This window comes from Poromitra crassiceps, assembly GCF_964638095.1.
Source record: "Poromitra crassiceps genome assembly, chromosome: 4".
Taxonomy (NCBI): Eukaryota; Metazoa; Chordata; class Actinopteri; order Beryciformes; family Melamphaidae; genus Poromitra; species Poromitra crassiceps.
Genome location: NC_139626.1, coordinates 16,021,070 through 16,043,399, shown reverse-complemented (window position 1 = coordinate 16,043,399; position 22,330 = coordinate 16,021,070). Strand labels below are relative to the sequence as shown.

The 22,330-nt window shown below is 44.1% G+C and overlaps 1 protein-coding gene across 2 annotated transcripts in view; it reads right to left on the bottom strand.

Annotated features, from left to right (window-relative positions):
- dnah9 (dynein, axonemal, heavy chain 9) overlaps window positions 1-22,330 on the bottom strand; it is a gene marked incomplete at both ends in the record, with an annotated part of 165,710 nt that overhangs the window by 92,078 nt on the left and 51,302 nt on the right. For both annotated transcript variants that reach the window (XM_083635122.1, XM_083635123.1), the window contains 11 exons: window positions 6,228-6,467; window positions 8,354-8,456; window positions 12,249-12,414; window positions 13,900-14,107; window positions 14,223-14,396; window positions 15,254-15,428; window positions 15,679-15,826; window positions 15,952-16,060; window positions 17,711-17,838; window positions 18,240-18,450; window positions 20,533-20,820. In XM_083635122.1, coding sequence (XP_083491248.1) covers window positions 6,228-6,467; window positions 8,354-8,456; window positions 12,249-12,414; window positions 13,900-14,107; window positions 14,223-14,396; window positions 15,254-15,428; window positions 15,679-15,826; window positions 15,952-16,060; window positions 17,711-17,838; window positions 18,240-18,450; window positions 20,533-20,820 — 1,950 coding nt within the window. The remainder of the gene's footprint in view (window positions 1-6,227; window positions 6,468-8,353; window positions 8,457-12,248; window positions 12,415-13,899; window positions 14,108-14,222; window positions 14,397-15,253; window positions 15,429-15,678; window positions 15,827-15,951; window positions 16,061-17,710; window positions 17,839-18,239; window positions 18,451-20,532; window positions 20,821-22,330) is intronic.

Below are 22,330 nucleotides of genomic sequence, written 5' to 3'. Positions count from 1 at the left end.
ACTGTTGAGTCATTTACACTGCAGCAAGGAGGAAAATACTGTTGAGTCATTTACACTGCAGCAAGGAGGAAAATACTGTTGAGTCATTTACACTGCAGCAAGGAGGAAAATACTGTTGAGTCATTTACACTGCAGCAAGGAGGAAAATACTGTTGAGTCATTTACACTGCAGCAAGGAGGAAAATACAGTTGAGTCATTTACACTGTAGCAAGGAGGGAAATACTGTTGAGTCATTTACACTGCAGCAAGGAGGAAAATACTGTTCAGTCATTTACACTGTAGCAAGGAGGAAAATACTGTTCAGTCATTTACACTGTAGCAAGGAGGAAAATACTGTTGAGTCATTTACACTGCAGCAAGGAGGAAAATACTGTTGAGTCATTTACACTGCAGCAAGGAGGAAAATACAGTTGAGTCATTTACACTGTAGCAAGGAGGAAAATACTGTTGAGTCATTTACACTGCAGCAAGGAGGAAAATACTGTTGAGTCATTTACACTGCAGCAAGGAGGAAAATACTGTTCAGTCATTTACACTGCAGCAAGGAGGAAAATACAGTTGAGTCATTTACACTGGAGCAAGGAGGAAAATACTGTTGAGTCATTTACACTGCAGCAAGGAGGAAAATACTGTTCAGTCATTTACACTGTAGCAAGGAAGAAAATACTGTTCAGTCATTTACACTGTAGCAAGGAGGAAAATACTGTTGAGTCATTTACACTGCATCAAGGAGGAAAATACTGTTCAGTCATTTACACTGTAGCAAGGAGGAAAATACTGTTAAGTCATTTACACTGTAGCAAGGAGGAAAATACTGTTGAGTCATTTACACTGCAGCAAGGAGGAAAATACTGTTGAGTCATTTACACTGCAGCAAGGAGGAAAATACTGTTCAGTCATTTACACTGTAGCAAGGAGGAAAATACAGTTGGGTCATTTACACTGTAGGGTTAGGGTTAGGAGGGGGGGGGGCAGCCATGACTGACTGGGATCTAGGTGCCGTAAGGAGGAGTTAGGGTACCGGGGCCACGCCCACACACTCTGGGTTCTCTTCTGCACACACACACACACACCGTCACCCAAGAGGCTCAGGCGGGCAGATGTGTGTTTCCAACTTCTTCATAATCGACAGCGTCATCTCTGATCACTCTCTCTATCTGAGCCCAATGAATGTGACTAAATCAGATGAGAGGTGTGTTTCTGTGTGTGTGTGTGTGTGTGTGTGTGTGTGTGTGTGTGTGTGTGTGTGTGTGTGTGTGTGTGTGTGTGTGTGTGTGTGTGTGTGTGTGTGTGTGTGTGTGTGTGTGTGTGTGTGTGTGTGTGTGTGTGTGTGTGTGTGTGTGTGTGTGTGGGATTCAGATTAAAAGAGTTCAAACAGGGTTTAGGTTAAATCTCCTCAAGTTATGTTTTAAGATTTAATACTCGACTTTGACTAATAATTTGTGTGAGCGATAAAGGTTAGAGAGGGTTAAAGTCAGACAGAGTGCGTTTTAGCAGCCCGGGGCAGCTTTTTGTCTTCGTTTTCACTGAGAGGGAAGCGTTTTGCGTTTGCGTTGCCGAGTGCCTCACGGTGTTCCGCTCTATGTGCCCCTGAACGTCTCCAACCGCTCGATGTGCCCCTGAACGCCTCCAACCGTTCTATGTGCCCCTGAACGCCTCCAACCGTTCTATGTGCCCCTGAACGCCTCCAACCGCTCTATGTGCCCCTGAACGCCTCCAACCGTTCTATGTGCCCCTGAACGCCTCCAACCGTTCTATGTGCCCCTGAACGCCTCCAACCGCTCTATGTGCCCCTGAACGCCTCCAACCGCTCTATGTGCCCCTGAACGCCTCCAACCGCTCTATGTGCCCCTGAACGCCTCCAACCGTTCTATGTGCCCCTGAACGTCTCCAACCGTTCTATGTGCCCCTGAACGCCTCCAACCGCTCTATGTGCCCCTGAACGCCTCCAACCGCTCTATGTGCCCCTGAACGCCTCCAACCGTTCTATGTGCCCCTGAACGCCTCCAACCGTTCTATGTGCCCCTGAACGCCTCCAACCGTTCTATGTGCCCCTGAACGCCTCCAACCGTTCTATGTGCCCCTGAACGCCTCCAACCGCTCTATGTTCCCCTGAACGCCTCCAACCGCTCTATGTGCCCCTGAACGCCTCCAACCGCTCTATGTGCCCCTGAACGCCTCCGGTTGAAAAAACATCAACTCAGCGCAGAAAAGCGGCCGACGATCAACCATCAACTGCATCTCCTCTTCCACCAAACTGCAAACAAACCTAACGGGTGATCTTTTATTACAATGAAGCACTGCTGGGCAGATGATACACATTTACCAGAAGAGCCCAACCATTCAGGAAAGATGTTCAGTTGTCTTCTGCCAGGTGTTTCGTTTGCCATTTATCAAAGAAATGTCAAATTGACAGATTTTTTGGAATGGAGCCTGGCGCCAGTACAGTAAGTGCCCTCCGCCTGTCCATTTAGTATGCAAAGATGCAGCAAGCTGCTCTTCTTAAGGGATGCAGCTGCTTCTATACGTGTGTGTGTGTGTGTGTGTGTGTGTGTGTGTGTGTGTGTGTGTGTGTGTGTGTGTGTGTGTGTCTGTCTGTCCGTGTGTCGCATGGGAGAATGTAGCCTAGGCCCCTCCCCCTGGCTCCACAAGCGAGAGCACGGTTCGGTGGTTGAGTGAGGTCAAGAGTGAATGGAGAGAGAAAGCGGCACAAAGCCGCTGAAACACGCACACACGCACGGAGAGGGCGGTGGCTCATCAATGCGACACACATATACACAAACACACACACACACACACAAACACACACACACACACACACACACACACACACAGATTAGCCCATTAGCTTGCTAAACTTGCTAACATGTTTAACGACATCCATCTCTGCAACTGAGCAACTTACAAGTTATGAATGTCGTCAATGAAGGTCCTCACAAGTATAGCAATACAAACGTGTGTGTGTGTGTGTGTGTGTGTGTGTGTGTGTGTGTGTGTGTGTGTGTGTGTGTGCGTGTATGTGTGTGTGTACTCAAGATTCAAACCGAGCCGGCCTTATTGCCACTATACTGTCATTTTCAAAAGGAAAATTGTTCACTCAAGTCTGTGTAACTCATCAAACACTTTGATTGCACGACTTTTTAATGTACACTATGTCTCCTTTTCTACCCCATTTCATTGCTTAACGGCGCCAGTCGACTCGCCGCGCCGCACATCTCCTCTGCGAGAGCACGAGGGCGAAACAGAACAGCATATGGCGAGTCCATGCAACAACGGCACTCATCCGCTTCACTGTTCATCATACCGGCTGAACAAAACAACACCGCGCTAACAAACCTGAGGAGGAGAGAGAGAACTTTGTTTTCCCTGTCTGCGCTCGACTTTGGCAGACTATCTCATCGGCGCTGTCCCTGATCTCGTTGCTTTGTTCGACTCGGAGGAGAGGGAATAGAAAGTTTTGGGTGTCTGCGTCTATCTGTCTGTCTATGTGTCTGTCTGTCTATCTGGCTGCGGTGGGCTTGCTTTCAGCATAGCCTGACAGCTGCTCTGAGCTAACAAATGCACCCAGCTCACTATCCACAGCACATCATACGGGCATATTGTGCAGTCAGTACACTTCGGCTTCGCAAGTACTCTCTCTCTCTCTCTCTCTCTGTCTCTCTCTCTCTCATTCACTTGTCTCTGTCTTCCTCCTCCGCTCTGTCGACCCACCCCTCCCCTTCTCCTCTTATGTAGGCTCATTTAGGGTGATGCTGAGAAGACAGGCCTCAGATATGCCCGCTGGTCATGGCCGAGAGCAAACATGTTTAAGTATCCGAAGGGCGAGCGGCCGGAGATGGAGAAAACAGTGCTCTTTGACAACACTGCCAGTCGGATCCAAACTGTTTGTCTTGTCGTTAGTTGGATTTGGCTACTGGAGTTAACTTAAGTCATGGAATTTCTACGGGGCAGAGACAAACAGACAGTAGGAGGAGGGGGGGGGGGGGTTTGCTGGCACAAGCTTCTGCTCATTATTCTACAAACACCCGCTTCACCTGAGGATTTTGACTGTGAACAACAGTAATGATGCTCTCATGAAGATGCCACCTTGAGCGTTGTCTGGGCCCGCTTCTTTTGTCCCCTGTAGAAACGGCTTTGCAAAGAGTGTCGCAGGCTCACACGGAGCCTCCCCAGTTTGGCTCATTAGAGATCATAACGAGATGGTCGCCTTTGGCTAAATCCCCGTGTTCCCATGTTTGGGAAAAACGGGGTGAATCGCGGAAAGTGAGCCAATTATTTCCGCCGAGGTAAACATCTGAAATGACAAACGTAGAGAACTCTGAGTGACGAGTGTTTAGGCCTCGTACTCGAAATGACATTAAGCGTTTGTACTGCCGTCCACCCTCTTTTCAGCTGTGGCTGACGGACATGGTCTCGGTTATACATATGGAGAGACTCCGGTTCCTGAGGACCAATTCACAATGATCTGGGACCCATTTCTAGCCTACTTAGATGAGGTTAAGAGCGACGGGTATTTAAATTGCTCAGCTGACTTCTCATGGACGCCTTGCATGGGATTCCATGCACATTTTTTACAAGCACATAGGCAGCTGGTAGCACCATGTTGTAACATTAATGTTGATATATGTTTTGTTTGTTTTTGTTTTTTTTGTCTGAGCCTGTTTTTGTTTTTTATGTTCTGGAAAGAAAAAAAAAAAATATATATATATATATATAAAAAAAAAAGAGCTGACAGGAGTCGATTAGTTGGAAGAGAGTGTGGGAAAATGTGATCCTTTCATCCCAGAAATGTACCTACCAAATTATTAATTTCAAATGTATACACAGATTTTATTTGACTCCCAGGAAATGCTTCCAATTCCAGCTTTGTCCCACACCAATTTGTACATTATGTAATAAGAATTAACTAGGAACCTATTTACAATATGATGTGGGACTGTCCAGATGTGAACCATTTCTGGTCTAGAGTTGCACATGTGTTATCTCACGTAACTGAAATGAAATGTGTACCCCTAAGTTTCCTAATGTGTTGCTTTTAAATGATACCTCTTTAATTAATCCTTCTAAGTCTCAGAGAAGACTTTTACTCTTAGGTCTGACAGCCGCCAAATAGATAGATTAATATTAAGGTGTAAGCCCCCCACACAAACGTCAGATTTTACAATGGATTCGTTCCTTATTAGATATTATTTCTTTGGAACTCTCTATAACACAAACCAACGGTGTGAAAAGAAGCACAATAGACACTTTGTCCAAAGCACTGGAAAAAGTTTAATCATTCTATAATATAGAATAGAACAGTCACAGCAGATGTTATTTCACAGTCTGAGTTATATAGTCTTTGAGTTATATAGAATCTATATAACTCAAAGACTGTGAAATAAAATCTGATGTGACTGTATACTAATACTAACGTACATCCCATTAACACGATTATTTCTATTTATTTTTCTTGTAGTTTTAAACATTCGTAACTTTTCCCCCCTTTCATTTATGGATTTACTTTTTTGTTGTTGTTTGTGTGTATGTGTGCATGTGTGTATATACAGTTTTCTGTATATATTTCTAGTATACTTAAAGAGCCGCTTGGAGGTCAATATCACACTATATTGTAATATAGTCCACCTATGCTTTCCCTACATAATATAATAATACATTCCCGGAGTTCCCTTCATGGACTCTGAGATGGAATTATGAAAAAGGAAGTTCCAATGGCTGAGTGGCTTAAAGCATTAATTATACATTGGAGTGTGTTAAATGAGAGAGCCTTGCGCGCCATGAAACCGTGGAGGATTTTGACAGAAATATCGCCCCAAAAGCTTTACAGCTCGCGCCCTCTGATATTATATTCTTTTAATACATTAAATCATCGCTAACGCCCGTGGAAGTGCAAATCCATTCTCTTTTCTGTTACACTTATTTCAGACTTATTTCGGCACTTTCAGACCAATCTCTTGAATCAATAATCATTTAGATGAGAAATTAGTGACAGAACCTTGACTCTATCCACGCGGGGAGCTGAGCAGCGTCAAAACACTCGGAGCAAAGCAAATCAAAACAGCTAACTCATCTTTGGAAATGGAAAAGGGAGAACAACGTCAGAGAGTGTACTCACTTTTTCCAGGTGACTTGCTAGTGAAAAGATGAGCTCAAGAACTCCCGGATATGAATATCTACAGCATGGGCATAATTCCCCTGATAGTATAGTATATTTTCTAGTTGTCACCTGGAATATGTTGGAGAGGTCTCGGAGGTTGAAGATGTAGTGGAACTTGACTGCAGTGGGGAGGAAGGTGGAGGAGAGGCGCTGGTGCAGGGCCAGGGCCAGCTGGACCAGGGCGGGGCAGCTCTTCTGCAGGGTGGCGCTGAAGCCTTCTCCCCTCAGGTGCTGGGAAAGGATGGAGGTGTAGATGGTGCTCAGGGCCTCCGCTCCGGGAAAGGACAGGGCGAAGACCGAGAAGTGCCGCTGGAAAGGGAGATAGAAACAGCTAACATGACGCAGCCAGTCACCTTCTGGGCCAATAGCATGTCACCTTGTATATTGTGTAGGACAGGATGAAGCCACTCAGCTGGCTGCATCTTTTCAAATTAAATATGACTAGTTATTTATTTGTGATTTTTTTTTTACCTGTAGTTGTAGCGGCCCTCTTGTGCAAATCAGTGTAATTGTGAAAATATTGGAATGTAGTGGTGAATGTCAAAATGTTTAGTCAAAATTGGATGAGTGATTTAAAAAAATGCTGGAACATCATTGAGATGTATACGGTAATTTCCTCAAATTGCTCAAAACTGGATCAGTGGTAATAAAAATAAAAATGACAATAAATTAATAATTGATTACATTTATTTAGCGCTTTTCTAAGTACTCAAAGCGCTTCACATAATGGTGAGGGTGGGGGCTCATCTCATCCACTGAGGGGTAGCACCCACCTGGGTGATGCACATCAGCAGCAGATCGCTCAGCACACATCAGCCTATCACGGTGGAGAGTTGAGGACTAAAAGAGCCAATTAAGTAACGAGGGATGATTAGGTGCCATGGAATGATATGATATGATATATTGCTTTATTGTCAGCACTGCTGAAATTTGTCTTGCGACCCAGCAGCCATTGTATGCAAAAACAAAGGACATGTATACACATTACACACATTAACATGACACAGTGAAAACACAAGATATTGACATACATAGAAACATACAATCGAGAGCACCGTCCACCGCTCAGCCTATCTCTGGCTTAGCTCCTGGTTGAGCCTCAGAGTCGATTGATGGACAAATGACTTTTTTTGTCTAACCTTCTTATGTGTTGGGACACTGTATCTCCTTCCTGAGGGCAATAACCTGTATTCACTGTGTAAAACATGACTAGTGTTTGAGGTGATGTTCTTTGCCAGCCTCAGCATGCTGTTGTCATACGTGGAAGTATACAGCCGCTGAAGTGGTTGTCCAACAATCTTTGAACAAATGTTTAGTTGTTGCAACATTTGTGACTTTAAGGCTACAGACAGACATCCATACCAGGTAGTACTACAGTACTGAAGAACACTCATAATAACAGAAGTAAAAAACAAAAGAAGAATCCTTCTACTGGCACCAAAAGATCTTAAGCGGCGAAGGAAATAGATTCTTTGCTTTGTTTTCTTACACACTGATTCAGTCTGATCTTTCCATGACAGAAGATGGTCTATCACTACTCCTAGGTATGTGTATGAGCCTACCTGATTTATTTGTTCACTATGAATAGTAATGGGAGATCTGCCTATCTCCGGTGGTGCACCAAAAACAATCTCTTCTGTCTTTTTTGTGTTGATGATGAGAGCGTTGTTATCACTCCATTCGACAACCTTATTTACTCTCTGTTGGTGCAGTCCAGGATCACTGGAGCCAACTAAGAGAGAAATTATGAAGGCCTGTGTGGGAAATGGGCACTGGTGGGGGTACAAACCTACTACCCATGGAATCTTTAGTGACCACAGAGTCAGGCCCGCGGGTTGACTCCCCCCCCAACCCGCAGGGCCAATCGCTGTCATTTTTTTAAATACTTGAATTATGGTAGTGTTGAGATGCATCATTTTCCCAGGTTTTATCAAAATCCAATCAATGGGATCCAATGGGATCTTGTTCATGATGAATGAGTAAACAAATTAATAAACAAACAAACAAACAGTAGCAGCAACCCCTTCGTCTAATTAGTGTAATTTTGACAATGCCAAAATGCAATGCGAGATGCACGTTTTGCCAAAATGTGACAAATGAACAAACAAATGGACGGAGACAATATAGTGAAGACTTGGACAGGGATGTGTGTGTGTGTGTGTGTGTGCAGTGTGCACATGCGTGTGCGTGTGTACCTGCAATCGTGGGTTGATGGTGAAGCTGCCAGCCGTGGGGTTCATGCAGGACACGTACTGAGCGCTGTGGACTTCCTTCAAAAGCAGCTTACTCCGGTCATACCTGCACACGCACACACACACACACACACACACACACACACACACACACACACACACACACACACACACACACACACACACACACACACACACATCATTATTCAACAGCCTGTACTCACACATACACACACACACCTTTTGCTGATATGCACGCCTCAGCTCTCACTTAAGCTGGCGTGGCTCACTAACATCCTTCTCTCCTCTCAATTTCATAGCTGAACTCCTCCCAGCATATCTGTAATGAGCTGACCGTGTCTAAAGCAGTCAGCCCATGTCTGAGGAGCTGGAACCACAGGCAGCAGAGACACAAGCAACTAAACCCTTTGAAGGGAAATAATACAACCTTGCTCTCACATTTGAGCTTTGAAGGTTGTGTCATATTGATACTGAGGTGGGGGATCCTTCTGAATACTGAAATACATTTTCAGCTTGTTCATCTGGGGGTATTATGCCGATCAACTACTGACATTACTACTACCATTATCTGAATTCTGCTGTTCTACACACATGCCTGGGAGAAATGGTCTTAAAGTGTCACAATTAAAGTCAGGCACAGATCCACCACTTACTGTGTGTGTGTGTGTGTGTGTTATTTTCTGAGTCTTGTGTCAGAAGTCATGAACTAAACATAAGTTATGCCATAAAGCAAGTGTGGGAAAATGCATGGGAGTGTAAGACAGGGTTCCTGCACCTTTTAAACATCAAATTCAAGGACTTCTCTCTTTTTTTTGGTGGGGGGGGGGCAATTAATTCACATACATCGTTATACATAGAACCAGATCTACTGCAAGTAGATTCTCCTGGCATTGTGCACATTTAAAAAGTAAATGTTGCAGTACATGCGATAACATTTTTGCAGGTTGGCTCTTCCAAAGCTTTTCTTTTATAACATTATAATCTTTTTACTTTGGAACATGGGAAAGCTTTCAGCTTAGACATTATGAAGGGTTGCAGGAGGGGGGAGATAGAAAAATAAATAATAAAGAGTGAGTTGTTCAAAATCACATTATATTTCCACATCAGTTCAATTAAAGTCAGACATTCTAGGTTTAACATACTCAGTCCACTTAGTCCAAATCCGATAACATTTCTCTTTTTGGACTCTGAGGGAAAATGACAATCTTTCCATAATATATATTTCATATATTATTTCTACCCATTCATCAATGGTGGGTGACTCTGATTTTAGACACTTCCTCAAGATAGCCTTTTTGCTTGCTGCCAAACGTATTTGCAACAGCTTCTTATCATTGATATCCCACATTTCAAATGAGATATCACCCATGTATACAGCTTCACATTTGAAAGGAATGTCAGCTCCAAATACATTATGATGATTATGGATTTCTTGCCAATAAGGCACAATAACCTGGCAATTCCAGAAAGTATGGAAGTGATTGGCATCATTTAAATTGTCCCACATACTGTAGTCTCCAACAATGACCACCATTTCCCTGATGTCGTTTTTGCAAAAAACCTTACCATGTTTTTCCAACAGAATTCACGCCATGTAGTTGAACTAGTTGAATTCCAATCTCTTTGACATAATCTTCTCCAGCCCTCCTCAGAGATGTTCAAATTTCCTCCTTCTCCCACCTCTCTTTTATATACAAGTGTATTCTCAGACTTGGACTGGAGAATGCCATCATACATTCTGGAGATAATTTGATTACATGCTGTGGATTTGGATATTGACAAGAATTTAATTTCTAAAGTTCTACTCAGGTTCTGGTAAAAGTAATGCCAGACTTGAAGGCATCTATTCCTTTCCAGAGCATGTTTTTTTCTGTAAGGATGCAAAGCTCTGGAATGCCCCCTTGTGGACAAATATATAATAATTGGGAAGTTAAAAGAGATTTCCTTTAGAAATCCATTTCTTAAACCTATCATCTGATCTGTTTGGAGCAAAGTCCGCATCATAAGCACACCAGCGTAACAATCGAGATTAATCATCTAATCCACATAGTTTTACTGTCTCCTGCCAGGTTTTCAATAAAATATGAATCCAAGGCTCATCTTTGTTTACCATCTTATTTTGTAATTCGTTATCTGCTATCATTGCTGCTACATGTATCCCTTCTGTCATTACACTTTCAATTTCTTTCCATTTGAGGTTGGGAGTATAGATTCATAGTACTCTTCAAAACTCTGTTGGATTCTTTCCAAACTTGTCTCAATCTTTCTTGAGTCTTGACTTCTTATCTTGTGTTTAGTAGTGTCTGTTTGTTGTTTTCTTCATCTATAAGATAGAAGTTTCAAAGATTTCCCACCAACATCATAATAATAACGGTTTTGTACAAATTCAAGGACTTTTCAGGCCCAATTCCCTCAAATTAAAGGAGCCAACAAGGCTAACAGTTTGAGACACAGATCGAGGTTAATCACTGTTACAACACTGAGAATTTTATAATGACAACTAGCAGCTTTACAGAAGCTCACAGACAACTATTAAAAAGATAGAAGCTTGAATGTGTCAACACTTCTCAACTGGGCTGTGTTACACTAAAGAAATATATATCTACATACTAGGACCACCCCTCGTGGGAGTTGGACGCCTCCCCCCCTGGGAGTTAGACCCACCCAGTTTGCCCCCCTCCCCCAGTGATGACATCAACACTGATGACATAATTACAGTGAGGAGTCGACAGTGATATTACAGTTACAGTCGAGGTGAGCATGCAGTAGACCAGGGGTGCCCAATACGTCGATCGCGATCGACCGGTCGATCGCGAAGGTAGTGTGGTCGATCGCATGGCATTGAGGAAGAAAAAAAAAAAAAAAAAAAAAAAAAATTTTTTTACTGTTTTTCCACTGTTTCCACTGTTTTTCCACTGTTTTTCCACTGTTTCCACTGTTTTTCCACTGTTTTTCCACTGTTTCCACTGTTTTTCACTGTATACTCAGTGTATATATATATAAATAAATATGTTTGGTAGATCACTTTGACTTGGTCATTTTAAAAGTAGCTCCCAAGCTGAAAAAGTGTGGGCACCCCTGACTGATAACAAACCTCTTTACACATCAAGAAGCAGAAAATCATCACTGATGATATCACTGATGACATCACATCATTAGGTAATTAGGGCAAACACCTAATTAAAAAAATCTGTTTCGTCAGGTCACCCGCGCGGGTGCTCTTTACATTCCCTGAACGTTTAGATCGCATTTTTTATCCCCCATTAGTGCTAATTCATTTATTTATCCTGGTTGCTACTCCACTCTCTGTCGATCTGGGGAGAGCCGAAACTGGCTCCATGCTTCCTCCGAGACATGGGCAGTTAGCCAGCCGCTTCTTTTCACCTGACAGGGGAAGCTTCACTGGTAGGACATAGCACGTGGGAGGTTCACGCTATTCCAACCAGTTCCCCTCCCTCCGAACAGGCGCCCTTAACGACCAGAGGAGGAACCACATTAGCAACCGGGATATTGCATGTTTTGGTGAAGGGGGTTCCTATATGAAGGAAACCCCCGGGAGGCACGGGGAGAACATGCAAACTCCACAAAGAAAGGCCCTTTTGACGACCCCACCCGGGCGGTGGGCACTCGAGGACATGCGGACGGGCACGCATTCCTTCACAGCGTCCCAGGTGGGAATCGAACCCAGGACCTTCGAGCTGTGAGGCGACAGCGCTTACCACTGCACCACCGTACCCCCCTCAATTTCTATTATTGCATAAAATATATAAATTCCAGCACTGTCACCCAGGTCTATTTACGTCGGTTTTCAAAAACTTTCAAGGCCTTGATTCCCCCCCCTCAAATGAACGAGCTTTGAAGCATTTGAGAGCCTCACCAGTGGTTGTAGTCCATGTGTTGGCGTATGAGTGTGTGCGGCTGGACCGTGCCGTACGCGTCCACCTCCGGCATGTTCATGTCGTCGATGAAGTAGATGAGTCTCCTGCTGCCCGGGGGGCCGTAGTTACGTCCTGCCTTCTTCTCTAGGGGCTTTTCCAGGACCGCTAGGGAGGGAGGAGCAGAAATGATCCAATAGAAAGGATGAGCAGTGAGAAAGGTGTGACCACAGACAGACATTAACCGTTTCTCAATGTCAAGGAAGGATCCTCATTTGACTGAATTTCAAGGATGCTACGTCATCGGAGGCCGCCGAAGTACTGTTCCTACTCCTAATCGCCTACTCGTGAGGACTGCGTCAGGAGCACTGACCTAAAAAATATGGACAAACTATCCCATTCATTTTGGTCTCCCGTTTGGAGTTGATTCGTTGGCCGTCACCATCTTGATTTTTTGTCAGTAGAGCGGGAGGGAATGGGTTGAGTCCTTCCGCACCTCACGTGAGATGGGCGTTTCCCAGAGCCGCAGCTCCGCCTGCTATTGGTCCATGATCAGCAAGCTGCGCGATCACTGGACAGGCGATCTGTCAATCACCCCCTTTTCTATCATCTATTTTACCCCAAACGGGCGAGTTATATAAGATATGACCCCCCTACAGTTGTTATGAAAAGGTGAAATTAGTTATATAGACCAGAATTGGGCCAGACTGTAAAGATGTTTAATTACTGTTACAAAGTGGGGCATTTTAACAGGAACGACAGGACTGCAAAGTCCTGCCTCAAGTGGCCATTCGAGGAATTACAGCTTAAACAAAGACTTCCGCATCTTCAGGGGAAAGGGGCAGAGCTTGCCCACTGGTCAGGAGAGAGACATTTCGAGGATGCTCATTGTGTATCCTGAGCGCACGTGAAGTACCCACAATTCTACGCGCATTAATGAAATTATTGTTGCCAGCTGGGTCTTTTAAAAATGGCAAGCAGCAAAACATCGCCGGCTGTGCAATACACATTTAAATGTAAGTATCTTCTGTCATTTGTGAATATGTTATCACTTTAGTGTTTAATGTTTGCTCTTCCAATGTGAGGAAGAACTCTTGCCTACAGAGGTAGGACGTGACTCGGAAGGACAAGTCCTGCCCAGGAAGGGTCCTTGACATTGAGAAACGGCTATTGAATGGATAGAACGTTCCAGGATGGTTGAAGTGGTGGACATTTTTATGTGTGCCGTTGAGCTTCCAGTAAGTGGCCGATGTGAGAGACTGTTTTGCAGCAAGGGCCAAAGGAGTTTCTTCATCGTCTTGCTGCCATGGTCTGCTGATATGCTAATGTTGACTAGTACAAGAACTACTGAGAGAAGTACAGTCTTTGATAATGCTACCTATGTTAGCATTGTTGCTAAATGTTACCTTTCAGTTTGCCAACAGACACATCTGCACAGCTCTAACAATTAAATACCATTTCCATTATCACCATTTTATGCTGTACTAGAATTACCATGGCAAACAGTGACAGGACCATTCCATCCATTCAAGTTCCCCGGCTGTCAGCTGGAGTGAACTGTCAGTGTTTCTTATGGAGTAGCTTGGATTAACAGTTGGGGTTCTACAGTATGTCGAGGAGATACAGCTCCATATACAAACATATAGTGCCTACCCTGGAGCATAGCAGAGGTGGTGTAATAGTTAAAGGGGACGTTTTTGATCATGTATTTCTCTGCATCCAGCGATCCCAGCTTGTCCCCGACCAGAACGGACTTCCCGGTCCCAGCGTTCCCGACCAACATGACGGGCCGGCGGCGCTCCAGCAGCCGGTCCATGAAGTAACGGACTCGAATGGTCTCTGTGGTGTGGACCAGACATGCCTGCACAGGGAATACAATAGAGTCAATGAATCAAATCATGTAAGAATACATCCAGTAGCTGGAGCCTGTGTAAGCCCATCAAACAGTTGCATGGATAATCGATGAAATGCTGTACCTGAAGTGGTGTATCTGCATCCATCTCAAACCTTGGCACCATTTTGGACCAGGGTTCAAACTTCTTGCTGTCGGGGTCGATGTAGTAATCAAACACGGTGCCCTGGGAGGGGAACTTGATGCTTTTGAACTCCGTCACCCACCACTTACTGAACTCAACTCTGTAGTCCACCAGCTGCGCTCCCACACAGAGAAGCACACACACAGAGAAGCACATGGGGGCGGGCATCACGTCAATAGTGAAAAATGACTTCTTCTCGACTTTTCTCCTCAGATACAGTGGCTATGGATCAGTGCAGTTGATTCACACGGGTGTGAATACGAGCCACAGAGACAGACACATCACACAGCATAGAGATACACCTGTAACAGTTAAATTGGAGAAAATGAGAGATGGCAGGCCTATCTATCCATCTGTCTCATGCAGACAGTCAAGTAGGCTCATCACCTGCCGGCTGCCATTTCCTCCTCTTCCTCCCACCCCTCCGCACCTGTCTCCTCTATTCACTAGCAGCTCTCCAGTCAATAAAACCACTTAGCATTTAAATGCACCTGTGATGGGAAAATAAAGTGGAGCACATTTGTACCGAGGGGAGAGAAGTTTGATCCCGCACTGTAACTTAGATGGACGCGCTTTACTGTACAGCGCTAACTGGATTGCTTAGCAACTGCTCTCCACGTCTCCCCTGTGGATTCAGACAGGCTGCGTTGTTTAGCGCGAAGCGGAATGGAGTCCACTTCATTTTCAGATGGACATCTAGCGCTGTTAAAAAAAAATGCAATTTCTCCCAGCTGAAAATAACTTTCAAATTACATTAGGGCTTGAATAATACCGTGGAATACCCATAACACAAGTGCAAAATATCTCTCTGAACGGAAATCTATGCGACCACTTATTAAGCATCTCGAGTGCCCAGAGGCCCACACACACACACAGTACCACACACACACACACAGTACCACACACAGTGCCACACACAGTGCCACACACAGTACCACACACAGTACCACACACAGTACCACACACAGTACCTGGTCCTGGAACATGGCTCCCCCAAAGGCCCAGATAGCAGCGAAGACAAAATAGAGCTCGTAGAGTTCCTTGGCGCAGTCTGGCGGAGTGTTCTCCGGAGTCAGCAGACACTCCAGCAAGTAGCACAGCATCTGGACCATACTCTGCTCAGGGATGGGGATGATTTTCTGAAATCTGAACAAAGACATATCTCACTGTGTTTTGTTGAGTCTCTTTCAGCATCAGTACACTGCTGCATTTTCTGGATCTTTGGCCTCACACTGGGAACATCTAGTTCTTCTGAGTCACTTTCCATAATTGTTACGGTCCAATGTCGGTCCCCCAAGTTATATCCCGCCCCAACACCCTGTTTCAACGAGAAGACACCATTGAAACGACAAAAATAACAATCTGAAATGAAGTTATGGGACACGACAATAAGAACCTTGATCGGAGGGTATCCAGGCAAGAGGGGAGGTACTTGTCAAACAGTATGGTCAGGTTGGCCTTCTCCGATTGGATCTCCCTCCTGTCAATCCAGCTGGACACCGGTGGGTTCCAGCCGAGGTCTGCTGGGTTTATGTACAGGATGCCTGGGAAGGCGAAACAGCATCGACACATTTAGCGAATACAGCATGCGCAAAAAAGGGCATTTGAATATAAATCCAATGTAAATGCAATATTGTCAGACAGCAAGAGAGAGGAAGGAACAGACTACCTGCTCTGGATACGGTAGCGGGGGTGGCTGTGCGGAGGTGACTGATCTCAAACACCAGCCTCATGGTGGGGTTCAGAGGAATGCGCTCGTTGCTGGCGAGGGTCAGCACCTAACAGACAGATAGGACGTTACATGCTATAGAGGTCAGCACCTAACAGACAGATAGGACGTTTACATGTTATAGAGCAGTGGTTCTCAAATGGGGGTCCGGGGACCCCCAGGGGTCCTTGAGGCGGTTCCAGGGGGTCCCCAGCCAAAAGGGGGGTAATTTATTTTCCGCTATAATTCCATTCATACGTAACACAATGACTATTTTGGTCATGGGTTTTATACACGTTCTGTAATAAAACATCTAAAACCATCAATCTTATTATCATATGGGGGACCGTGGGACAAAATCCTATCAAATGGGGGTCCAGTTTAAGGGTCCTTCATTTGAAAAAAATTGAGAACCACTGCTCTAGAGTGTGGACATATTGACTTGAAGGGATTAGAAATGCAGCATGTTTTTTTTTTATTCTTTTGTTTCTCACAAATCCCTGGTCAGTATTAGGTCCTTTATCTTGATTGTACTCAAGGTTCCCACACCTTCTGAAAGATCAAACTCAAGGTCTTTCCAGGCACAACTCCCTCAAACTCAAGCACCCGAGCTCACAGACAACAATTAAAACGAGAGTCTTGAATGTCTGAACACTTCTCGACTGTGCTGTGTTAAACCTATTTACTCAAGTTAACTAAAAAATAATAATAATAATAACTTAAATTTACATTTTTGCACAAAAGTTATGAATTCAAGCACTGTTAATGACCCATGTCTACTTAGGTCTATTTTCAAAAACTTTTAAGACCTTGATTTTCTTCTGAAATTCACAAACGTTCAATGATTTCAAGGACCCGTGGCAATCCTGTGTACAGTATGCACATGGTGTACTGATACGGCATAAGGGTACCACTATTTTACTACTGCCTCTGATCTATAGATGAGTACATCACACTTCCATTCCTACAGTATCTGTATCCTCATTTAGTGAACAAAAGATTCCTATCTGTATCCTCATTTAGTGAACAAAAGATTCATATCTGTATCCTCATTTAGTGAACAAAAGATTCCTATCTGTATCATCATTTAGTGAACAAAAGATTCCTATCTGTATCCTCATTTAGTGAACAAAAGATTCCTATCTGTATCCTCATTTATTGAACAAAAGATTCCTATCTGTATCCTCATTTAGTGAACAAAAGATTCCTATCTGTATCCTCATTTAGTGAACAAAAGATTCCTATCTGTATCCTCATTTATTGAACAAAAGATTCCTATCTGTATCCTCATTTAGTGAACAAAAGATTCCTATCTGTATCCTCATTTAGTGAACAAAAGATTCCTATCTGTATTCTCATTTAGTGAACAAAAGATTCCTATCTGTATCCTCATTTAGTGAACAAAAGATTCCTATCTGTATCCTCATTTAGTGAACAAAAGATTCCCATCTGTATCCTCATTTAGTGAACAAAAGATTCCCATCTGTATCCTCATTTAGTGAACAAAAGATTCCTATCTGTATCCTCATTTAGTGAACAAAAGATTCCCATCTGTATCCTCATTTAGTGAACAAAAGATTCCCATCTGTATCCTCATTTAGTGAACAAAAGACAGCTTTGTCATTATGACCTTAGATAGCGACTACTGGATAAGCAGCACCTCCTGCTTCAGGCAAACGTAACGACGCACATTCATGCCCACTCAAAAAATCGCTCACACCTTGTTGTCATCCATGACAGTGTTGAGTGACTCAATCCACATCGGGTCGATGTCCCCGTCCAGCACGATCCACTTGGGCCCGTTGTGGCTGAGGTTGGCCAGCTCACGCATTATATTGGAGAACAGACCTATAGGGAAAGAGAGTTTCAGTTGACACTAGAAATGGTACAGTAGGTAATGTCAATGAAAATCTTGGAAATGAAACTTTAAGACATTTTGAGCTCATGGCATAACATAATTAACCCTCAACAACTCACTAATTGGAATAAAATAATGTGGTTTAGCCAGCTTTCTTTTAGCTACGATATGACCAGCATTACTATAGCTACTAGCATTTCTTGATTATACTACAGCAGAATAAAATATAGCTAATATCGTGATTAATCTTTCTCCCCATTTTTGCATTGTGATATATTGAATTTCAATATACTGTCATATCCTAGTTAATACACACATTTTGGTTGCCTAGGTCAGGTGTGATACATTTAAACAGGTTTCAACACTGTTCCTTGAAGACTCAATTAATTACCATCTTTCCAGTCCCGAGTTGCTGGGTTGATGATGCCAAAAAGCTCATCATTGGTCACAGCCTTGGGGTTAAGGTCCGTCCACACGGGCCGACGCTTCATGTTCTGATAGGTCCGCTGGAGAGACCTCATCACCTGACTCTTCCCGGTGCCTGCGTTACCGACCACAAACACCGAGTGGCGCACTGCCAGCAGCTCCTCCATCTGCACCACCTGCCAGAGAGACATGTAGAGGACACTGCTGATGCGCTACACCAATAAACACCTTTTACAGGGCAGCATAACATTTTATTGGGGACTGCTCTGTATCACGCTTTTGTACAGACCATTCCGTCGGTCGGTCGATATTATCAGCCGACATTGGCCTATCACAGATATATCGGTATGAGCGTATTTTGTGCGATATTTTTTATTACATTTTTTAAAGGCAGCATTTATGTATATTTGATCCTTTTTCTTAATTCAAGTTATATATACCGTAGAACTTCAAATAAACGTCCGGGCGTCATTCAAGAACTCTATTATGGACATTCTTACTGACTCCTGCAACTGTTTCTCAACCCAGTAACATCCCCAACCCCCTCCCTGTCTGTTGGCTGATTGGTGTCTGTCCCATACATCTTGCTTTTTGCCTCTTGCTTGTCTGTCTTAATGCATGTGTGTGCTACTTTGTTTTCTGCTCTTGTTCTACTGTTGTGCTTGTTGTCGTGAGTATATGTAAGTGGAAGATATGCTGCAAATGTTATGACTGTATATTGCTTGATTGGTATATTTGGATGCATGGCCCTTGGATGGTTTACATACTGCCGCCCCCCCTTCAAGAGGATTTGTCTCTTGCCAGGCCGTCATTGTAAATAAGAATTTGGCTGGTTAAATAAAAGTGTGGGGGAAAAAAATCCAGACCCGGCGTCTATTATTTGGGTGTTAATTCTTTTCGCACAGAATTCTTGCTCAGCAAAGATTGGAAAGTATCAATTTGCTTATTTAAACCAGTATGATAGTATTTATAGTACACACAAGAAGGTAGGCACAGGCAGTTCAATAATGAGAGACTAGTAAGAAGGTTCAAATAAACTGTAATGACGCTCCTCCTCCTCTCATTTGGAGCATCTGATTGACTCCCGGGTGTAAAATCTTGTTGCCATTCAAAGATGTGAGGTGACACAGTTTGTTTGTGTGTAACAGAGAGAGACGGAGAGGGAGATATGTCCTGCCCACTTTCAGTCAAACATACAATTGGCATGCTCAATCAATGTGTCATCGACTGGGCGCCTCGCAGCTCCTACTCTCCCGATCCATTCAGCCTGAGCGCGGGCGGTGCCACCGCGATCGTTAGAGGCTTTGCTGTGCTGAGGAGGACTAGCGATACAGTTAGCACTAGGCTAACACCAAAGGTATGGAGCCTCCCTCACCTCGCCGCTGTCTCAAATCTAAAGGGCGGCCATGCAAACAAAGACAGTAAAAGTTCAGGCTCTGGGGTGTGCATGCTTGTTATTGACCGGGCCTGAAATCCTCCCTCTCCCTCTCTCTCTCTCTTCCTCCTCCTTTGTTTCTTTCTGTGGCTGTCTCACACAATGTCAGGGTTAAGTGGCACACTGCAGCGCTAGCCTCCACTGATGGACTGTTATTATGTGGTTTCCCAGTCTATTTGACCTGAGGCAGATTGCACTTATTTCCCCTGGTCCTGCGTTCATCTGTCTCTGACATATAATGCTTTCTATTGTGTGTGTGTGTGTGTGTGTGTGTGTGTGTGTGTGTGTGTGTGTGTGTGTGTGTGTGTGTGTGTGTGTGTGTGTGTGTGTGTGTGTGTGTGTGTGTGTGTGTGTGTGTGTGTGTGTGTGTGTGTGTGTGTGTGTGTGTGAGTGTGTGCTTGTGTGCGTGTGTGTATCTGTATGTAATGTAATGACTAGAATTAGGTCACCAGCTCGGCCGCCCTGACTCTCGCTGTAGCGAACCGGCGGCTTCCTGCAATATTTGCGCGATTCATCCAGATCCTGCTGACTTGCATGACACTAATGTCTATTTCCCACTGAAACACAGTGACATGAGCTAAATAGCTTTTGGAAAGAAGTACGATACATCTAAATGAAAGCGCTACAACTGTAATATCTGTCAAAATGGTTAAAGATGGGCTTTGCTGGTCCACAGACAAGTCGTGAGTGTATTCTGCCTCCATCCTTGGCTTGGCGATCAGCGTGTGCTCTTGTGGGACCAACGTTTAGATTCTCGAATGGCAATCAAAAGAGAATTCAATAAAGCATGGCGGACAGGTATGAGATGGTAAATGGAGATCACCTTGAGCACAAAGTTGTCCTCGGCTTGCAGTTTCAAGTCCAGGACGGACTCCCTGACGTGCGTCTCGAAGTCCAGGTCTCTCTTCCTGGGGACGTCCAGCGCAGGGAACAGGTCTCCTATCAGCCCCATGAACACAGGCATGTCGTCAGTCACGATCTTTGGGATGTTGAAGTCCCTCAGGGCCCTCATGAGCACCTGGTCCTCTGCACGGCCGGGGTCTCCTCTCTTCAGGGAGCCGGCCACCACCAGGACTGACTTGATGGCTCGGAGCCCCCAGTCATAGTGGTCCTGCAATGAGAAACGTATACAGGAGAGTGAGAGAGCGCAATGACAAGACACAATGCATCATCTCAGCTCCCGCAGAGAACTTCAGAAGAAGTATTTCAAAGGTTTTAGTTGTTTGAAATTAATTTAAATGTCCTCTATTAGTAGGCAATGATGCCTACTCAGTGGCGGGAACAATCATTGACAATCTGCATAAGACCTGCCACACAAACAGGCCTGCTAACAGTTAAACAGGCCTGCTGACAGTTAAACAGGCCTGCTAACAGTTAAACAGGCCTGCTAACAGTTAAACAGGCCTGCTAACAGTTAAACAGGCCTGCTAACAGTTAAACAGGCCTGCTAACAGTTAAACAGGCCTGCTGACAGTTAAACAGGCCTGCTGACAGTTCAACAGGCCTGCTAACAGTTAAACAGGCCTGCTAACAGTTAAACAGGCCTGCTAACAGTTAAACAGGCCTGCTAACAGTTCAACAGGCCTGCTGACAGTTAAACAGGCCTGCTAACAGTTCAACAGGCCTGCTAACAGTTAAACAGGCCTGCTGACAGTTAAACAGGCCTGCTAACAGTTCAACAGGCCTGCTAACAGTTAAACAGGCCTGCTAACAGTTAAACAGGCCTGCTAACAGTTCAACAGGCCTGCTAACAGTTCAACAGGCCTGCGATTGCATCATAATTTCATCCCTAATTGAAGGGTCATAAAATCCATAACCTCCGTCGATGGGCTCCACTGTTACTATCAGTCAGCACTGAAAGTGACTTTATGACTTTATTAATAATTTAACTATTGAATTAAATTCCCAAACTTTCCCATCATTTTTCATGACTGTAGTACTGTGGTGTAATTTACAAAGCAACCTTTACAAATCTATAACAGTGAAAATGTGTTTTACTGTGGGCTATAACTTGAACCATGACAAATATGACATGCACGCTTTACATTCATTTGATACTTTTACATGTAGCAATACAGTCCATGGTAGCAATTTGCCTTGGTCACTTAGGCCATGTCCACACGGAGACGGAAGCTATCTTTTTTTTTTTCGTTTCAGAAAAGTTTTCCATAAACATGGAAACGTTTCAAGAAATGTGTGTATCCACATGAAACCACTGAAACCGCTGTAGAATAACAGAGAAAGACAATCTCGTCAATAATGGCATACAACCTCTAGGGGCGCACAGTCTATAATGTGTATCTCACTGTAGCAGCAGCTTAAACCCTTGGCTTTGCGGGGAGGTTTGCCATGTCGATGAATAAAATGATGAAACCTACAGTATACAGGCAAATGCAGAGCTGTTCAGCAGGGCTGATGGTCTCCCTGTAGCCTACAATATAGAACGTTAACTATCGGTGACATTCCTGATATCATCCACTTCCATGATCTTTAGACATGTTGCAAACACATCCCAGCGTATTGGCCGCTCCTGCACATCACAGCACAGGCTAAATGATGCAACATAAATATACATTATATAAACTCATGGCATAAATGTGTTTTTATTGGAAAAAGTCGCG